Raw genomic sequence first — 17,726 nt, 5'->3', positions numbered from 1 at the left:
TTTTTTTTGAAACAAAAAAAAAAGGGGAAAAAAAAAAAAAAAAAAAAAAAAAAAAAAGCCCCCCTTTTTTTTTTTTTTTTTTTTTTTTTTTTTTTCCCCAATTAATATCTGTGCTACACCAACAGCCAGCTTCATTAGCGATGGTCTTTTGCAGCTCACGCTCCTTGTGGAGCGTGTGGATCACTGCTCAAAAACTTGAGCTGAACAATTAAAATGCACTTTTTGGATATATTCTAATTTATTGAGATGCACCAGTCAGCCACAGCTGAGGAAGACATCTTGAATATCACAAAACAACTGTATTCAAAAGTACCTGCAAGCATAAAAGTTAGTTCACTTACACTGGCCTGGACCAATACCAGGTAGCGAGTTTTGTCCTCGTAGTTTAGCCTCTCAGCCAGGAGAATAATTCCTGAAAGTGTGTTCCCAACCCTTACTGTGTTGTTAGATACCTTAAAATGAAAAAAAAAAAGAAAGCAAAGTATGGTGATAAATCAGAAATTCTGATAAAATTACAGTAATAGGTCCTTAATCTGCTCTAACATGTCCATATACCGGATCACTGGGATTGTAAAGGATGCTGTATTCTATATGTCCATTGGGCCCGTCATCAATGTCTGTCGCACCATTATTTCCTGAAAAGCCGGTGAAAATGGTAGTTCCAACTGGCGTGAGCTGAAAAAAAAAGTGGGAGAAAAGAAAAGGGAAAAAAAAAAAATCAGCTCATGAAGCTTCCTCTGGGCAGAACATGAGCTTACAGGAGAGAGCTATCTTATTCAACCGGCACTATTGCCACGCTATCCCATTAATACAGAAAAATAAAAATAAAAAAAAGGGAAATGTAGAAGTCAGCAGCAGTCTGAAGGCTTTCGTGCGCCACTGACAGAATAACAAAACCTAAGTATGAGAACCACTGCTGTTCCCCAGAGCCCTGAGCAAAGTCCACAGGACCAGGCAGCAGGCAAGAAATGTTGTTCAGGGAAGTTGACAGCGATGTAGAATGACTCACTATACTGTTGGGGTAGCTGCAGATGGCAACATTAACAAAGTGTGGCAGAAATTTTGAACTTGCAATGCACAAAAGCACTGTGAGCAGTAAGAACTGCAGAGCTCTGCAGGGAGCTATATTTGATCTCAAAAACATGACTTCAAAGACTAAAGATTCACTTTATAACTACTACTTATATCAGCAGGTCAAAATGTGCTGAAAAAGTACTGCTAGTAGAACATGCATATTTACAATATGAGAAGAAGTTTCTGTAGTGCACATATAATGTGCATAATACGTTTTATTTTTTTTTTGCAAATAATGTGTCCATAACCAAAACTAGAAAAAAACAATAAAATAAAAAATATTTACATGAAAGGAAATGGAATGAAAAAAAAAAACAGCATAAAAACAGGTGCATCTCCATGAATTAGAATATTATCAGAAGTTAATTTATTTCTCAATTAAAAAAAAAAAAATCTCAGTTTTTTTAAGTCCAGAAGGGAATGATTTTTTTTGGTGTTTATTTCCAATAATTTTAATTATTGTTGTTTTTATTTCTAATAAAACCCCATATTAAGTAAAAAAAATAATAATAATACCAAAGGTCCAAAGCAAACAAAATTTAGTAAAGAAAATTCTATATTACTGTAAGTGTGAAAGACTCAATATTTGGTAGGATTCTTTTTTTTTTTTTTTTTTTTGACAATGCTTCATAAGTTCTACCTAATGTTTTACAGGTCAACAAAGCAAAGCAATACCTTCATCCTTTGATCAGATGGTGGTGCTTTTGTTAGTGTCGGCATCACAATCCTCTTAAGACAAAAACTCTCATCTTTTTCTAAAACCACAGTTTCTTTCTTCCATCCAACTTTCTCTTTACATATAACTGTGTGAACATCTTAGCAACCACCTTTTCTACCTTACTTTTCTTGGAGGGTTTCAATGACAGTTTGCTGGACAGTTGTTGAGTCAGCAGTCTTCCTCATAGTGGCGTAAGCCATAACATGGCCACAACCTGACATTTCTGCACATACAAATATTTGTTTTCGTTTGTTTCGCATAACACTGACAACTGAGAAAACACTGAGAAACTGTACTTTGTATTTTTGATGAGATGTGTATCGTCTCATTGGTCCATACAATATAAGCAATTTACACTTTGAAGTGCATATAGAAATAAATCAACTTGCGAATGGTCGTCCAGTTCATCGGGCTCCATCTGTATGGATGTTAGTAACATTTTTATGTTTTAAAGGAAACCATAAGGATTTGTTGTTGGTTTTTTATGTATGTCTGTTTCTTCAGACTTGACATCTCTCTATCCAATAATCAATTGACACCAGCAGGTTAAGGTAAGAAGCACCCAGTGTATGCTGGAATATAAAATTCTCTGACAAACTCAAAAAAAAAATAAAAATAAAAATAAAAATAAAAATAAAAAAAATAAAAAGACACTTCTGGCCAACGGCAATATAAATGACAGTAGTACATTCCTGGATCCTTTTCAAGAACTCCATGTCTGAGCTGAAACAAATTTATTGGACAGATTTTAAAGCAAAAATTGGTGCACTGTTTGTGCATATCGTTTTGTTTGTTTATTTATGTTTACTGAAATATGTCTATGCATGTGGAGCAAGAACTGCTCTGTTACCTCGTTTACAGAAACGTAGTAGCGCGGCTGCTGAAACTTGGGGCTGTTGTCATTCTTGTCCCTCACAACAATTCGAACTTCGTGTAAAATAACAGTACCAACCAGCTCATTGGTGCATTGGACCTGAACCACAATCGTTGTGATGGAATTAGGTGGCTGCAAGACAGGAAAGAAAAAAAACAAAACATTTTTAGTTGTTGCACTGATCTGATATATTCTTTGCAAGAAAATGTATTTCATGATAAGATATTGTCATATTTTCTTAGATTGTAAACTGTCTAAACACAAACTACACCTCTAGAATCCAGAAGAGACCACTGAGAGTCCCAAATTATGTTCAAATATTTCTGGTGAAAATGATGCTCTGTTAGGATATGAATAGACAGCATTAGTCTGTTATATTAACAACTTGTCAGTCATAATGTAAACTTAGCAACAGAGGTTAATGTGCCCTTTAATTAAAGCATCAAGCTATATCTCAACCTATCCTCTTCATTTATAGTGTAAAACGTCTCATGTGTTGTAATTTCTCCTATTGATCTTACTGAGCGTTCCCATCAATAGCGTAACATAAAATCCACCTCACTGCACTCCGTGCATTTAATCTAACCACTTGCCTTTAAAATGGCCTTTAATGTGCCAACCACTTTGCTTCCATCTCTCACATTCTAAACTGCACCATTCAGCCTGATCTATATGAACAGCATTTTTTTTTTATGTGCACCAACGAAAGATTAACCAAGCATATTATCCGAGATGCAGGTAATGCATATTGCTCGGCATGAAGTCGTCCAATGACTGTAAACTTATTACAGTAATTATCTAATTCTAGGCAGAAAATACTCTCAATTACCACTAATTCTGTTGTAAAACCATTTTTATGCCTTGCTGCAAAAACAAACAGCAGGCAAATGCAATAAAGAATAACTAATAAGTAATAAACTCTCAAATTTTTAAGAACCGAGAATGACTATTATTGTTTTAAACAGATTAAAAAGGTAAATGAAAACATATACGTCTCAGAAATGAAATGTTTGTGTCTTGACAATTTTTCCCCTCTCCTGTACTCACGTCTCTGTCCAGGATGCGTCCGGTGCTGTTGAGGTAAAGTCTCTGCCGTGCTGGTTCCAGTATAACCCAGTAATCATAGTTGTCAAGTAGAATCAGAGAGATGGTTCTGCCTGGGTCCTGGGCCCTGCCATTAATTTGCATGTTTTCCACCAAAACCGTACCTGTTCACACAGAAATGCATCCATTTAATGCAAGACACTTCACTTTTGCCATTTTATTTGAAGACCTGCTGATCAGTGAATATGTCGGAGGGACACTAACGGCAATGCAGTTTATTTATACAGCCCAAAGTCACGACAAATGTCATCTCAATGCTCTTTACAACACAAGCAAGACAAATTCATATAATCAAACCAATACAACAAAATCAAATTCAACCATAATTATTATTACATAATAACATAGTTGCACTCTTTGGAGCAATTGCAGGCAAGTGTGCGGCAACAGTGGACAATTTACTTTCGTCGGGTGCTTTTAAATATGAGTGAACAGTTAAAGTAATTTAGCTTCAGTCATTTTTAAACTAGAAAAGCAGCAGTATTTTATGTGTTGTATTTTATCGCTGAAACATTTCCAAAAAAGGAAAACAATTAATTGTACAATCTTTTGGTAAACTTTGCAAAGAAAACCTTGAGGATTAATATTAATATTCACCTCATATGATTGTTCAGAGACTGAACTCGTATGTCTTCCAAGTCCTTGAAGATGTTGCTAATATTTTTATTTTTTATTTTTTTTATTATACACTTAGAATTAATTAAGTACCAATGCTTGTCGGCTTTTTTGTTTACAAACTTTATCAGTTTATTACAGAATCCTAAATTACCCGTCCATCACAGGAGGACTTATGTTAACAACTTACTAAAAACCAAAGCCACTGGTTATTTTCTGTTATAATGTGATGCTCCATTTAAAAATATGCATCTTGTTTTTATTGCTATTTATTTTAGGAAAATAGCAGTTCAAATTATTATTTAAAATAATGGATATGTTAGTTTTGTAATAAAATAAATCAATAATTGCTATGTATATATATAAAAAAACATACACAGATCTTTCAACATAGCAGCCTCCCTTATACAGGACAAAATTGTGTCTTGTAAACATTGCTTATTGAAAAACACAGTGAGTCATTCTGACTTCCACACTTAATATCTGTGAGAAGTACTTTCAATCTACATAGAGCAAACGCCATTCCCTAAAGCCTCCATAGGATTGATGAGTGCTGCCTTTCAACAAACTTATTTTAGGACACAAAGCTCACAATAGTAGATGGGTCTCAAGACTTTTTTAAGATCAACTCAAAGGTTATGATTATGATGAATGTTCATAGCTTTGTCTTTTATCAGTGAATAATTCTTTTCACGTCAATATTCTGGACCCAACACCATAAAAATGTGAATTTCTTGAATTCCAGGTAGACCAATAGGAAATAAGGATTGGTTCTCTAAAACAGGGGCTGGCAGTAAATTTTGCCTGGCTCTTTCCGTTCAAGTCATGAATTTTTTTTTATTTACGCACTGAATTCAGGTTAATAAAGTGCTACTGAAAATACCAAATTTAGAAGTTATATTCAAACTGACTTCCATCAGTGTCTCAATGAAAATTTAATGCCATGTGTAAGCAGAGGGATGGTATAGTGAAAATCTTCTGTCAGTGTAACTTAAATATAGAAAGCCTGTCCACGGCCGTTTGTGTTTTGATTATCTCTCGGTTCCTTAGTTCTTTTTTGTTTCCTGTTCTTCATATTGTGGTTTAGTCTCTTGTTCTTCCATTTGTCCTTATAGCTTTTTGTTAGTAAGACCCTTTAAATTTCCATTAAGTTTTTCCTTTATTCACTCTTCATCCTTTCCTCAGTTCAGCGCTTTCATGACTGATTTTTATGTTACTCATCACATCCCCACAGCATTTAACCTCCTTGGTTTCTTTCTCTCACTGCTGGACTCAACTTTTGCTCCTGTCCTCGTTTCCCAGTGGATTTTTGATGTGTCTCTAACTTTTCTGTTATTAAAACTATCATTCTACACTCCATCCTGTATCCATCAATTCTCTTTTTGTTGCGGTCATTTCAGTCATGCTAAAATATATATATATACACACGATATGTCCTGTCGCTGTTTGGGTCCTCAACATGCACTGAACACATATTCCATGCATCCAGTCATTTTAAGAACACCTATTTGTCCACTGAAAACAATAATCATCAGTTAATGAAATCGGACCGGACCAAACTTAAAAGCTGGATGCAATGCTGTTAGCACCTAGCATTCGTCAACAACTCATAGATGGAAGTGAGAACGTTGCGCTAAGAAGTAAAACATTATTCAACAAAGCTTTGAGGAAGAGAATTTGCCCTGAGGAATTTTAATAATCGAGGAACTCAAATCCTTTAAGGAATCGTGAAAGCCCTATTTCATAATGTATTATCTTGCTGTTAATAGACATCAGATGATGCATTCACTGTTGTCAAAAGGATGGACATATTCTGCAGTGATACTCAGACAGGCTACAGTGTTTAAAAAAAATGTTTGCATGGTACTAAGTGGCACAACTGCCAATTCAAGTCAAAGCAGGTTAATGCTTTTACACCAAATTCTGACATTACCATCTGAAAATGGATAAAATTGACTCACTGGACCAGGTAATACTTTAAAAATGGCCATTTGTGATAATACTTCACAGTTCAAGTTTTTGTGAGCTCAAAGATGACATTCTGCATACTTTTACAAACATTCTCAGAGATGGTTGTGCATGAGAATCCCAGCAGATCAGCAGTTTTTGAAATATTTAGCCCACACAGCTGGCGCCAGCAACGACACCACATTCAAAGTCATTTTAGCCATTCTTGTGACCATGATGTAGCTCGGTTTGATCATCATCAAGTCGCATCCACCACACTGCATCGCTTAAATATACTGAGTTACTAACCATATGATTGGCTGATTTGCCATTTGTGCGAACAAACACTTGGATGTATGCACCAAGATCTAAAGTGATGTGTAAGCTTACAATCTGCACCTTAAAAAACAAAAAAAAAAACAAAAAATAACACACAAAATAAGTCCCCACAGACTGAATCAATCTACCGCCTGTAAAACAGAGGATGCTGTTGTTTTTAATGTGTTTTTTTAATTGCAGACTTTAACATCTTGTGCTTCATAATTTCATAAAGCAGGTCTAACCATCAAGTCATTAGTCACTCCGACTCAGATCCTCAAGAAGCAGCACAGATGGTGGCGTGATGGACGCTCCCACATTATAATTTAAAATCCCACGACTGCATTTTTATGCTTTTATTAATGACAGAGCTCCTTGTTTCAAGTAGTCAGGATTTGATGCATCTCTGCATGTTGTGATTGCAAGAACCAGTAATTATTATCACTTGGACTCAACTGCATCTGAAAAATGGTTCTTCTGAAAATTTAATTTAAAAGTCGAAAGCGCCCCACGTTGCAAGTTCATTAATCTAAAACGCAGCTTTACATAAATATGACTGCCTCGGTAGCTTAAGAGCAAAACTACATCTTTTTTTTTCCTAAGGTTGTAAATTAGAAAGCTGCTATTACAAAGGAAGGGAGAGAAACTCTTATTTCTCAAGTTAATTGAACAGTTTACCTGCTTTGACAGGCAATTCTACCACAGTTTTGGCTACATCCTATCCCTGTTGTCCTCATCCTGGTCTGTTTGGTTTTCTCTTGTCAAACATGGCTCCGTCCTATGTGCTGCTTTTATTTTACTTGTAAATAAGTAAAAGCCTTTTAGTTGCCCGAGTCCCAGGCGGTTCCATTAATAGTTAGAGAAATTCTCTGATCTGGATTTCACAGAGGCTGCAACCCACAAAGACAGCACAGATGGCTTACATATATCCAAATATTATTATTTGCGGCATCCACCCATAGCTGCACCAGAAAATAAATAAATAAATAAAATAATGGAGAAGCACTTTCAGTCTCAGAGTAATGAAAAAATAATTATAATGATAAAAAAAAATCATTACGTAGGATGGAGTTTTGCTTAAAAGAGGTTTAAATCGAATACATAAAAGGGTCACTGAAAGAACATCAAATGTGTTTTCTCTCAGTCTGCCACTAGTCAGATGCATATTATTGGGCTTATTGCTAGAATTAAATAGTTATAAGAAAAGGAGAGAAAAGACAAAAACAGAGGGAAAAAAATCAATACCTGCACATTAAACAATAAGGTAATTTCACTGAAAGTCTTGCTGCAACTCATTGTATAAAAAAACCAATGAGACCAAAATGAATATGAGAAAGAATAAATTAATGAACTACACATGACATACTTGAAGGAAAACCTGCCTACTCACTTTATGTGCTGTTCAACCTGCAGGTATGGAAATGCAAGTCTGTCAGTCGAGAGGGCAAATGGCTCAGAAAAGTTTGTGTTTAATTGTTTAATTTTACTTAAGGCATATTTAATCAAGTTCCCTTTCTGCAAGTCGTGTGTCTGCTGTTCCTCAGCCCTGCACTCAAACACTAACAATGCAAACTTTCACCAGCTGTCAAGGGACCTGGGAAGCAATATTAGAAAAGGAAATCTGTTTAACCAAATGAGGAAAGATGCAATATTGTTGCCATCTTACCACTTAAAAATGCTTTGTCCCATGTAATTATATACCTATTTCAGTATTCCAATACTGATCATGCCACAATGACGAAGCCGTCAGTCAGCAGTATTTGAAGGTATAGCTACTGTACTTATGCCATAGATCATCAGCAAAATGTCAAAATACTGTTTATGAATGAATATTTAAAATTAAAAATAAAAAAAAGTATAAGAAGAAGGCTAAAATTGTGTTCGGTTATTTTTTGCCTTTCTTTTTCTTTAGACAAAAATGCTCCTTGGCATTAAATCTTTTACTGTTGGAAATCCTGTTAAGTTCAGCCAAAGAGTGCGAAGATAAAAGGTTGGCAGTAGATTCAGAATGTGATCTTGATATCTTATTACATAGAGTCTTGCCTTCAACACTAACAGGTCTTGCTTTTCCGTGAGGGAGAATCTATCCCACACCAGCAAACTACTTTCACCAAAAGCTGTGAGGCATTGGCAGAGAGGATTAGGCAAACGCACAAGTCACAGATTCAACTCTGCTGCTCATCTCAGGGATGTGTTTTTATTACAATACTGCTCAGTGTAAGGGGAAATAAACAGGTTTTCCAACAGCTCCAGATCTAACGCTAAAAAGTTTAGATAGAAGAGAAGTGAAACTGACCAAGCAGAAATCTCTTTACTTTGTGGACAAGATTTATATTCATTGCATATATAGTCATACTTTCCAAGTATTTACTTATTTTCTTTTTTAAAAGATTGGATTTTATAAAATGCTGATATTGATTATTGAATCACAGAAAAAAAAATGACGTTAAAAAATAATACATTTAAACACACTGTGGACTGCAACTCCACATGCATTTGTGTATTTTAATCAGTAAATATTAAATGTCCAATTGCAAGTAAATGAAGTATATAATGATCTGCGGACTAGTAGTGCTCACGTGTTTTGTCAATGGAGGGGAGCCAGTGAGGAGCATTAAATGAATGGATTATGCTGGTAACAGGGGTGGAAGTACATTGATCTCTGCATTGGGGAGTAAATTTCACCTCTTATCGTTACAACTGAGGCCTCACTTTTAAAACCTCAAAGGTGAAGGTTGTGTGAAAACATTACTCCACTGGTTTTTCACTTCTTTTGTTCCTGGCTTTGGTCGAGACTGAATGATGGCGCTCCATAAAATGCACCAAGTGTAGATGGTGTAAAATGACTAAAACGCTGTGACACAAAGAGAGCCTGAATACTTCTAAATATAAAACTAAATGACGGAAATCCTATTCTGTGAAATAACTTTCCTTTTTTTTTCAGTTTTTCCAGACATAGGTGCTGATTTAGTAGAGTGCAAAGTGTAAAGTTGCTGGTTTATGAGCCTTCAGAAGCGTCGCATATAACCTCATCTTGATTTGTAGTTTGATGAACTTTAGCATGGGGGGAAAAAAGCCACAGCATTTCAGATTTAACAAAAAACATGGTAGAAATGGATGTTCATCATGCAAACCTCGTCTCCTTATTGACATTTAATAATTATTCAAAATTTATTGGACTTAAACATGTACTTATTGTGTCAAATTGATGTTTGATGAAAATAAATATGAATAGTCATGATTAATTAATGACAAACATTTATTCATTTGATATTTCTTAAAGCGTGTACCATCACCAGTTTTAATACAGAGAGACATGGTGTGGCGTAAACAATCACGGGGAAAAGTGCAGACTTGGCATTTGTATAGCAGACATTAGTCACTGAAACTCTCCACAAGGAGTGTAAGTTACAAAAAGTCATTGCTGAAGAGACACACACCAAATGACTTGCAACTGCAATTGCAGCAAAAGGTGGTTGCCCAAAGGATAGACTCAGAAGGACTGAATACTTTTGCACAAGACACTTTTCATTTTTTTTTTTATTTGTATAAAATGTTTTGAATCATTTTCTTTCCACTCCACAATCGTATACAACTTTGTGTTCATCTTTCACGTTTCGCAAAATATGGAAAAGTTCAAGGGGTATAAATATTTCTGCAAGCCACTGCATGAGAGTTTCACTAGAAAAAAAAAAAAAATGCAAGTCATCCACATGCAAAGTATCCAAGGTTATGTACAATGGTTTACAGACACTTTAAATAAGCCATTTAAACAGGGCAAAACCCTCAAGCAGTAAACACGTAGTCTTGGAAGAGGAGATATTCATTTTCTCCAGCCTTAATACAAACATAGTTTAGGAGAGTGCTGGGATGAACTGAAGAGTTGTTTTAATTGCTATATTGCAAATGTTAACCCAGCTGTTCGGAACTAGTGCAATCTTTTTTTGTTTGTTTTGTTTCTTGAGAACTGAGCAAATTACCGTTAAAAAAAATAGCTCATCCTGTGTCAGCATCTGTTAATAAATATCTGCATAAGAAATAATATTTCTCCAAAGCTCAGATTTCAAGAATAAAGCTTCATAGCTTTGGCAAGATTCTAATTTATAACCAACTGAGGTTTCATTAATAATAAATAAGGTTGTGCTAAGACAGATAGCAAGATGGTCATACAGCGGTCATCTCCTTTAACCACATACTTGTGCAAACAATACGAGAGACCCAGAAAAAATAGTTTTGAATGTGTTGTTGCATGTTATCAAGCGACAAATATTTCTGGGAATAGCCAAAATACTACAGAGCAAAAAAAAAAAAAAAAATGCCATTTCATTTTTATTACAACAAAAAGAATTGGCTTTCAAAGATCTGGCTCAATTAATTTCCAGTCTGTAACTGATATAAAATATCTGACCAAAGATTCTGTCTAAACCTATATAGTCACAGGTCAGTGTGGACAAAATGAGAAACATTTTTTTCAACAGAGTGGCAGTATATTTGCAGTTATATAGCAAGACTAATAATACAAGGAATTCAAAAACACACAGGGGAAAAAAAGGCACAGTTTAATTTAAAATATTCTTAAAATTGCCAAGACATTAATAGAAACTTGTTGAGCAAAGCAAGCTTCATGAAGACATAAGAGATAACGCTGCTGCTTGTGCTCAAATATCCAAAGAATCACTCTCTTTGAGCTTAGGTGACACAGTGTCATGATACACTTATGAGTATTTCAGACTTAATCCGGATATATGGCAAAAGATACCATGGGAGGGTGGGGAGTAAATCAGTTACAAAACACTGATTTTGTGGCAACGGGGTTACTGCTGTGCATGCAGAATCTAATTTACGACCTTAACCACAACTGCAATCCAAACACAAGTGTAATCTGCTTTGTGGAAAACCCTCACTCACGAACAGAAGGCATCACCTGCCTGTGCCTTTTATATTCATTCTGCCCTCATTTGTAACTAGATAAAAAAAAAGGGAGAACACAGAGATGAAGAAAGATGGATACACACAACAATAAGCCACTAACCAGTGAACCACCAACCAGCATTCTATGAATGAATCCTATTCATGAATCACCTGCAACTGAATCACTATAAGAAGGTATGGTTATACGCTGGTAAATTTGACAAGACTACACACTTGATTTCCAACTGTCAGACAAACTGATTTACATAATCAAGTTGCATGACATCTTTGACACAGCATAGTTGAGAGACAATGTACACTAGAACTACTAGACTGATATGGGAAAAAAGTTTTCACTCTGTCGGATCACAGTGGCACAGCTTATAAGACGGCTGCACATGGTTCCTTTTGTACATGCAGACAATTAAAGGTCAAATTAAAATTACATCAGACTCATGTTTTAAAGATGTCATGTAAAATCTACTTTTTTGAGCTTTGTGTGGTGCCACAAAGTTTTAAGTATTTTTACAATTATACCTAAAACCTTCATAAATATCTCACCACAATGGCAATTAAATTGAGAGCAAAAATATATATTTTGTTTGTATGTTTTCTGGTTTGAAAGACATAGCTCTCCCTAACCCTAACCTCCACTGGAGATAACATCATTAGCGCCTGAACAGCATTAGGTAGATTTGGGCAATGGATAGATTTTTGCTAAGGATGCAAATATCGGGGATGTGTAGCACTTTCTGAGGTCTCTAGCACTTTCTTTTGTTACTGTATTCAGTAACAGCAAATTCAGACTTTTAAGTTTCCAACAGGCCAAGGACTGGACTTTGCCAAACTGGTCAGTTTTGGTGACAAACCCACCGTCGGTACAGTTTTAATTCAATCTCTAATGGCTAACACATCAGTGAGTCTGGCTGAAATGTATATAATTCTATTCAACACACGTTGCATGCCTTGACTCAGGGTCAACTAGATCACTCCTGACTAATCTGTCAGTCTCCTCTGAAATGCCTTTGTTGCTATGAATCCTGGTATGGTGAGCAGCTGTATGGGTATGGGCAGAAATCGGCTTCTTGCTGTGTTTGCTCTATGCCTCCAAGAGCAGCCGCAGAACTGAATACAGTACGAATTAGACGGTTTGTGGGAGGATATAGCTGGCAGGAGCCAGATGTTTTCTTTGGCTGGAAAATCCCCTTGGTTACTAATAACTACAGTGGCTCCATGTGTATCGGAGAATACATTTAAAAAATATTGTAATTGGTCTGTAAAACATTAAACAGTCCAGGACCAAATTACATTTCTGAGTTGCATTTTAAGTACAAACCAGCCCTCAGGACTTCAGAGAACCAGAACTTAACAAGCTGAGATTTCTATAAACTAATACAGGTCAATGTGTTTTGATTAGCAATGGAAAAAAAAAAAAAAAAAAAAAAAAAAAAAAAAAAAAAAAACTAGTTTTGAAATACAAATGATGCCTGAATTTCACACACAATACATGCATTCACTGAGAATTTAACTAGTATTTCCACAACAAATCAGTAGTAAATCAAAAATCCAACAAACTGTATGTTTAGAGGATATTAACGTGTTTTTTTCCTCATTCTTCTTTCAAGGTTAAAAGCTGAGTGAGAAAGGATTTCAGTTTTTCAGTTGGTCTGTGACAGTGCAGCGTAGAGAAAGCGTGAGCCATGTTTCTGCTCTGCAGTCTCTTCACGTACGAGGAAACGGAGGCTGCAGTAAAACAAAACCAGGATTCCCTAAGAGAGACGTGAATAAAAAAAGCATATGCTATTATGACACAATTAATCTAACATGACAGTCCTACTATATTCTGGGAAAAACCAGCTGAATAAGACTGTAAGGGTGGTGAGCTCACACTGGCAGCACCACTCATAAAATATCCATTGCCGCCTCCTGCCAACGATACAAGAAAAATCTGCTAACGACAATATTGCCCAGTGAGCAAAGTACAGACCATTTATGTAGTATATTGTGACTTTCTGATTCCTTGATCACACATAAACATATTAAATTAGATTAAGCATTTTGAGACAGATAAGATTTACATCTCAAAAGCCGCTTTTTTTCCATCCCTGTTTATACGTCCAAACAATCCAAGCATTCTCATGCAGATAATAATGCAGCGCGTTGTAACACATGAACGGCCTGTTTTAAAGGGATAATGAGGATAAACAACAAGTGATTTACAACATGAACAGAGGTAATTATGCTCTCTGTTGAGCTCCACAATATACTGTAATTGCTGCCCATAAATGCACATTAAGATGTAAAACATGCCGTTCACATCCAGAGAAAGAAGCGGCACCAAACACTTCATGGAATCCTATTTAAAACATGCAGAGATATAAGTAGTAGCGGTTATGGTAAGTCAAAAATGTGTTGTTGTACATGTATAGCATGCATTGTTATGCATATACTCTCCCATTATATCAAACTGATATAATGGGAGAGTACATTATATCAGTTGTACTGATATAATATACTACTTAATAAAAATGCTATCAGCTCTGAAGCAACTTTGGCGAGATATCAGTCTTGGAAAGAGTTATGTGGTCACTTCCAAACAATTTGAAGTGCTTCACTGCAAAGCAACATAAATTAGTTCAGATAAATTAGTGCTTTATTTATCCAACAGATGTACTATGCACCATGTGTGGTGGCAACATAAATCCAAGTCCTTGAAAAGGCTTGTTGTCCATTTGTTTAAGTTTTAGTTTTTGTTCTGATTGTAGGTATTTTGAGGTTTTTCTTTGAGTAGCTATTTTCTTTAAGCCATTTCGAGACATATAGCGATCAAAACATATCTCTCTTACTTGAATGGCACTGGCACGTTTTGACAATAATAATAGTTTATAGCATTCTACTAGCCTTACAAGAACAAAGAGCATTTGACATGCTAGGAGTGAGTTTCAGAAATATAATCCCTGCTACAGAATGCAAGACATTAAGACAAACCGCAACATATGTTTAGAGGGCATTGTAGGACTTTATGGGTTAATCGGATAATAATAAACAAAGCACATGCATAAACCCCGAGTCTTGCCAATCTCATTAACCACCACAGGTTTATATGCAGTTTGCCCTCTTGTTGTAGAGAACTTTGAAATAGTAGCTCCTGGAATATGTAAATGTTTTTAAAATGCATCTAAAAGCTTATACTGGTTGGTTCATTACAAAAGAGCTCATTTCATGACACCACGCTAAAAATATATCAAGCTTTTTTCACAAGCTTAGCTCTAATTTTGCTGATCAAGGTTTATGATTATCAACGCCACACGGAGGGTGACTGAATGTCTAGACTCTCCTCCTCCTGACTCTGACTGGTTGTTTCTAGTTAGCATGGGAGACGGCAGAGGAGCTCAGTTTTTTTTTTTCAGATTTTCCATCTTATACCATACATTCACAACATAGTGACATTTTCAACAAATATATATATATATATATATATATATATATATATATATTTTTTTTTTTTTATTATAAAAGATACATACTGCTGCTGAAAGCTGATGAATAACTAAATATTTATGAAGGATGTTACTTGCTTCAAAGTGGAATTCAAAAATACTAACATTATGTGGTAGATGCAGTTGCACTAGGAGGAGACTCATTGGAAGAACCAGGACATGGCTGGACAGATTGATGGGTGGATCGATGGACGGAGTGATAAATGGATGGATGGCAGACGATGCAAGTCATTGCATTAGTAAACGTGAATCTGTTACATGGACGATAAAAAAAAATAGTAACTCCTTCATCAGTCATTGACTCTAAATATTCTTTTCTCATCAGACTAACTTGAATATCAACCTCCTTTTTCCTAGGCATAGTTCTGATTGTATGTGAATTGGTGCTGGGCAATTTGAAAAGGACTAGGGGGAGTGCGTGTATGCTTCACACAACACTTGATACAAATCATAAATTTACCCTGACAAGATAAAAGCAAGACCTCAGCATCCTAATTTATGGCCACAATGATTTCCCTTTGCTCCCCTAACAAGCTCTCTGTCAATAAAAGGATATACACCCACCCTCTTTATTTTTCCCTGCTCACTCCACATATATATATATATATATATATATATATATATATATATATATATATGCAACTCCTACAGCACAATGAGATAAAAAAATAAATAAAAAAAAACCTTCTGAATCCAATTAAATGCTTTAAGACGCCAAAGGAGTATATACAAATGCTGTTCTTTTTTATCCCAACTCCTGAAGGGAGTGAGACTTCATATGTGGTGTATGGCACCTGTCAGCCGGTCTGCAGATGTACCGGTTAAGATAAATTAAACATGTTACGCTTGATTTGAGCAACCGACTTGCAGTGCCCTTGTGGTTTTGCTTTTTCCAAAGTGAAAATCTCCCAGAATAATAAACAAAAACAGCAAGCTGAAATAAAAAAAGAAGGAGGTACTGGTTTTCAATCTCTAAAGGTAGAACCATTCCCTTAACACAGTCAGACATATCTCTGTCCAGACAATTAATAAATACATAGCTGATACTAAAGATTAGTGACACAATTACTGAATTTTCATGAACACCAAACCCAACACTTTGTTGGCTTTTTTTTTTCCCTTCAAATCCATATGTATGTATGGTGATACCGTTGGAAATGGATGATTTAGAGTAAAAATTTGAATATTTATTAAGAGGATATACGACTTAATAACTTTGGTCAAATATAATGACAAGTTGATCAACATTTTAAAATGTAATGTTGGCTTCAGCAGTATTTCCAAGGCATTTTGATGGAACATATGTATGTATAGCATTTATGCAAAGAATAACACAAATCACTCCCTTGCTGGCAATCTACTTACTCTTTTAACAATATTTTCATAAAAGAAAAGGAACAAACACACTATTTCACTACTTCCAATCCCCTTATTCACAAAGTTTGATGACTTACAACATGTTAAAAACCTAAAATAAAGAAGAAAACAAATCTCATATAGTGTATATTGTAAAAGTAAGCTCACTTGATTCATGTAGCTTTAGTGAGTCCGAACAAATTTAGCTGGACCAAGGGAAAAATGTCTCAGAGTTGTAAAGGTTGCTAAGCCCTGACCTCTGCTGTCTCTGAGCTCAGATCACACAGTGTTACCAAGACACAAGGATGCATTGAGTGTCCACTACTAATCAACATACTGTTATTCTGTAGAATAAGATCTATGTACATATTCCTAAGAGTTGACAGAAGGCTGCTGTTGTTAGATATGCCAAATATTCCTGTTTTTTGTTTGTTTTTGTTTTTTTTAGCTTTGTGGCTCTTAATGGCTTTATCTTGCTTATTTAGGCTATCCAATATTGGATCATAAAAAGACAGATACACTTTTGGATGCAATTAAAATGAAATGTGAAGTCTTAAAAATGTCCCGTCTAAGTCAACACTGTAAAATGTGGTTTTGGATGCAAGCCACAGCTGATACCTGAACACAGCATCACCACTTATGCTTAAGATGAGTCACGTTGAAGCTACAAGAAAAAAGCTGTGGCTGTATTGCTGATGAATTAAAAGTTGGTAATCCTCATCTTTGCTCATTTGTTCCTTATTATTTTGTCTGTCACAAAGCTGTTATAATGGTCCGAAATACATATTTCAGTCTGCACAATAGATAATGTATGAGTACATGCCAATTTCCCTGGCTACTACAAGATTACTCCTGTACAGTTTTATCTCAGTAAATTACAACTGAATTTGTGTATGTAATTAAATAAAAAAAGCCAATATAGATTCATTAATAACAGATATGATTTGTTTTTGTTAGTTTTGATGACTCGGATAATGAAAACTTAACATTTAGTTAATATACAACATAAGTGCAAAAATCAACCAAATCCTCAACACTGTCCAGCATCCAGCCATGATCACTTTCCACAAGAAGAATAAGACACAAAGCAAAAAGAACATGGCTATTCACAAGAGTTCTCATTAATATGTTTATGCAATATGTATATTTTCTGAGAAACTTTATTATTTTTTTTTTTTTTCAAATATCTGAAATTTCTGATTGGCCCCTTACAACCTGTTTGTAAATATATATATATATATATATATATATATATATATATATATATATATATATATATATATATATATATATTTTTTTGTTTTTTTGT

At 35.2% G+C, this 17,726-nt stretch overlaps 1 protein-coding gene across 6 annotated transcripts in view; it reads right to left on the bottom strand.

Annotated features, from left to right (window-relative positions):
* Positions 1-17,726, bottom strand: part of LOC106947446 (protocadherin-15-like) — a 116,653-nt gene that overhangs the window by 6,950 nt on the left and 91,977 nt on the right. For 5 of the 6 annotated variants that reach the window (XM_015032440.1, XM_015032441.1, XM_015032444.1 and 2 more), the window contains 4 exons: positions 3,714-3,874; positions 2,643-2,798; positions 556-675; positions 342-452 (listed from right to left, as the gene is read on the bottom strand). In XM_015032440.1, the coding sequence (XP_014887926.1) occupies positions 342-452; positions 556-675; positions 2,643-2,798; positions 3,714-3,874 (548 nt within the window). The remainder of the gene's footprint in view (positions 1-341; positions 453-555; positions 676-2,642; positions 2,799-3,713; positions 3,875-17,726) is intronic. The other variant, XM_015032445.1, reaches the window with a different exon arrangement.

This window comes from Poecilia latipinna, unplaced genomic scaffold (assembly GCF_001443285.1).
Source record: "Poecilia latipinna isolate Pla-1442-1.1 unplaced genomic scaffold, P_latipinna-1.0 Scaffold241, whole genome shotgun sequence".
NCBI lineage: Eukaryota > Metazoa > Chordata > Actinopteri > Cyprinodontiformes > Poeciliidae > Poecilia > Poecilia latipinna.
This window is presented reverse-complemented; position numbering and strand designations above follow the sequence as displayed.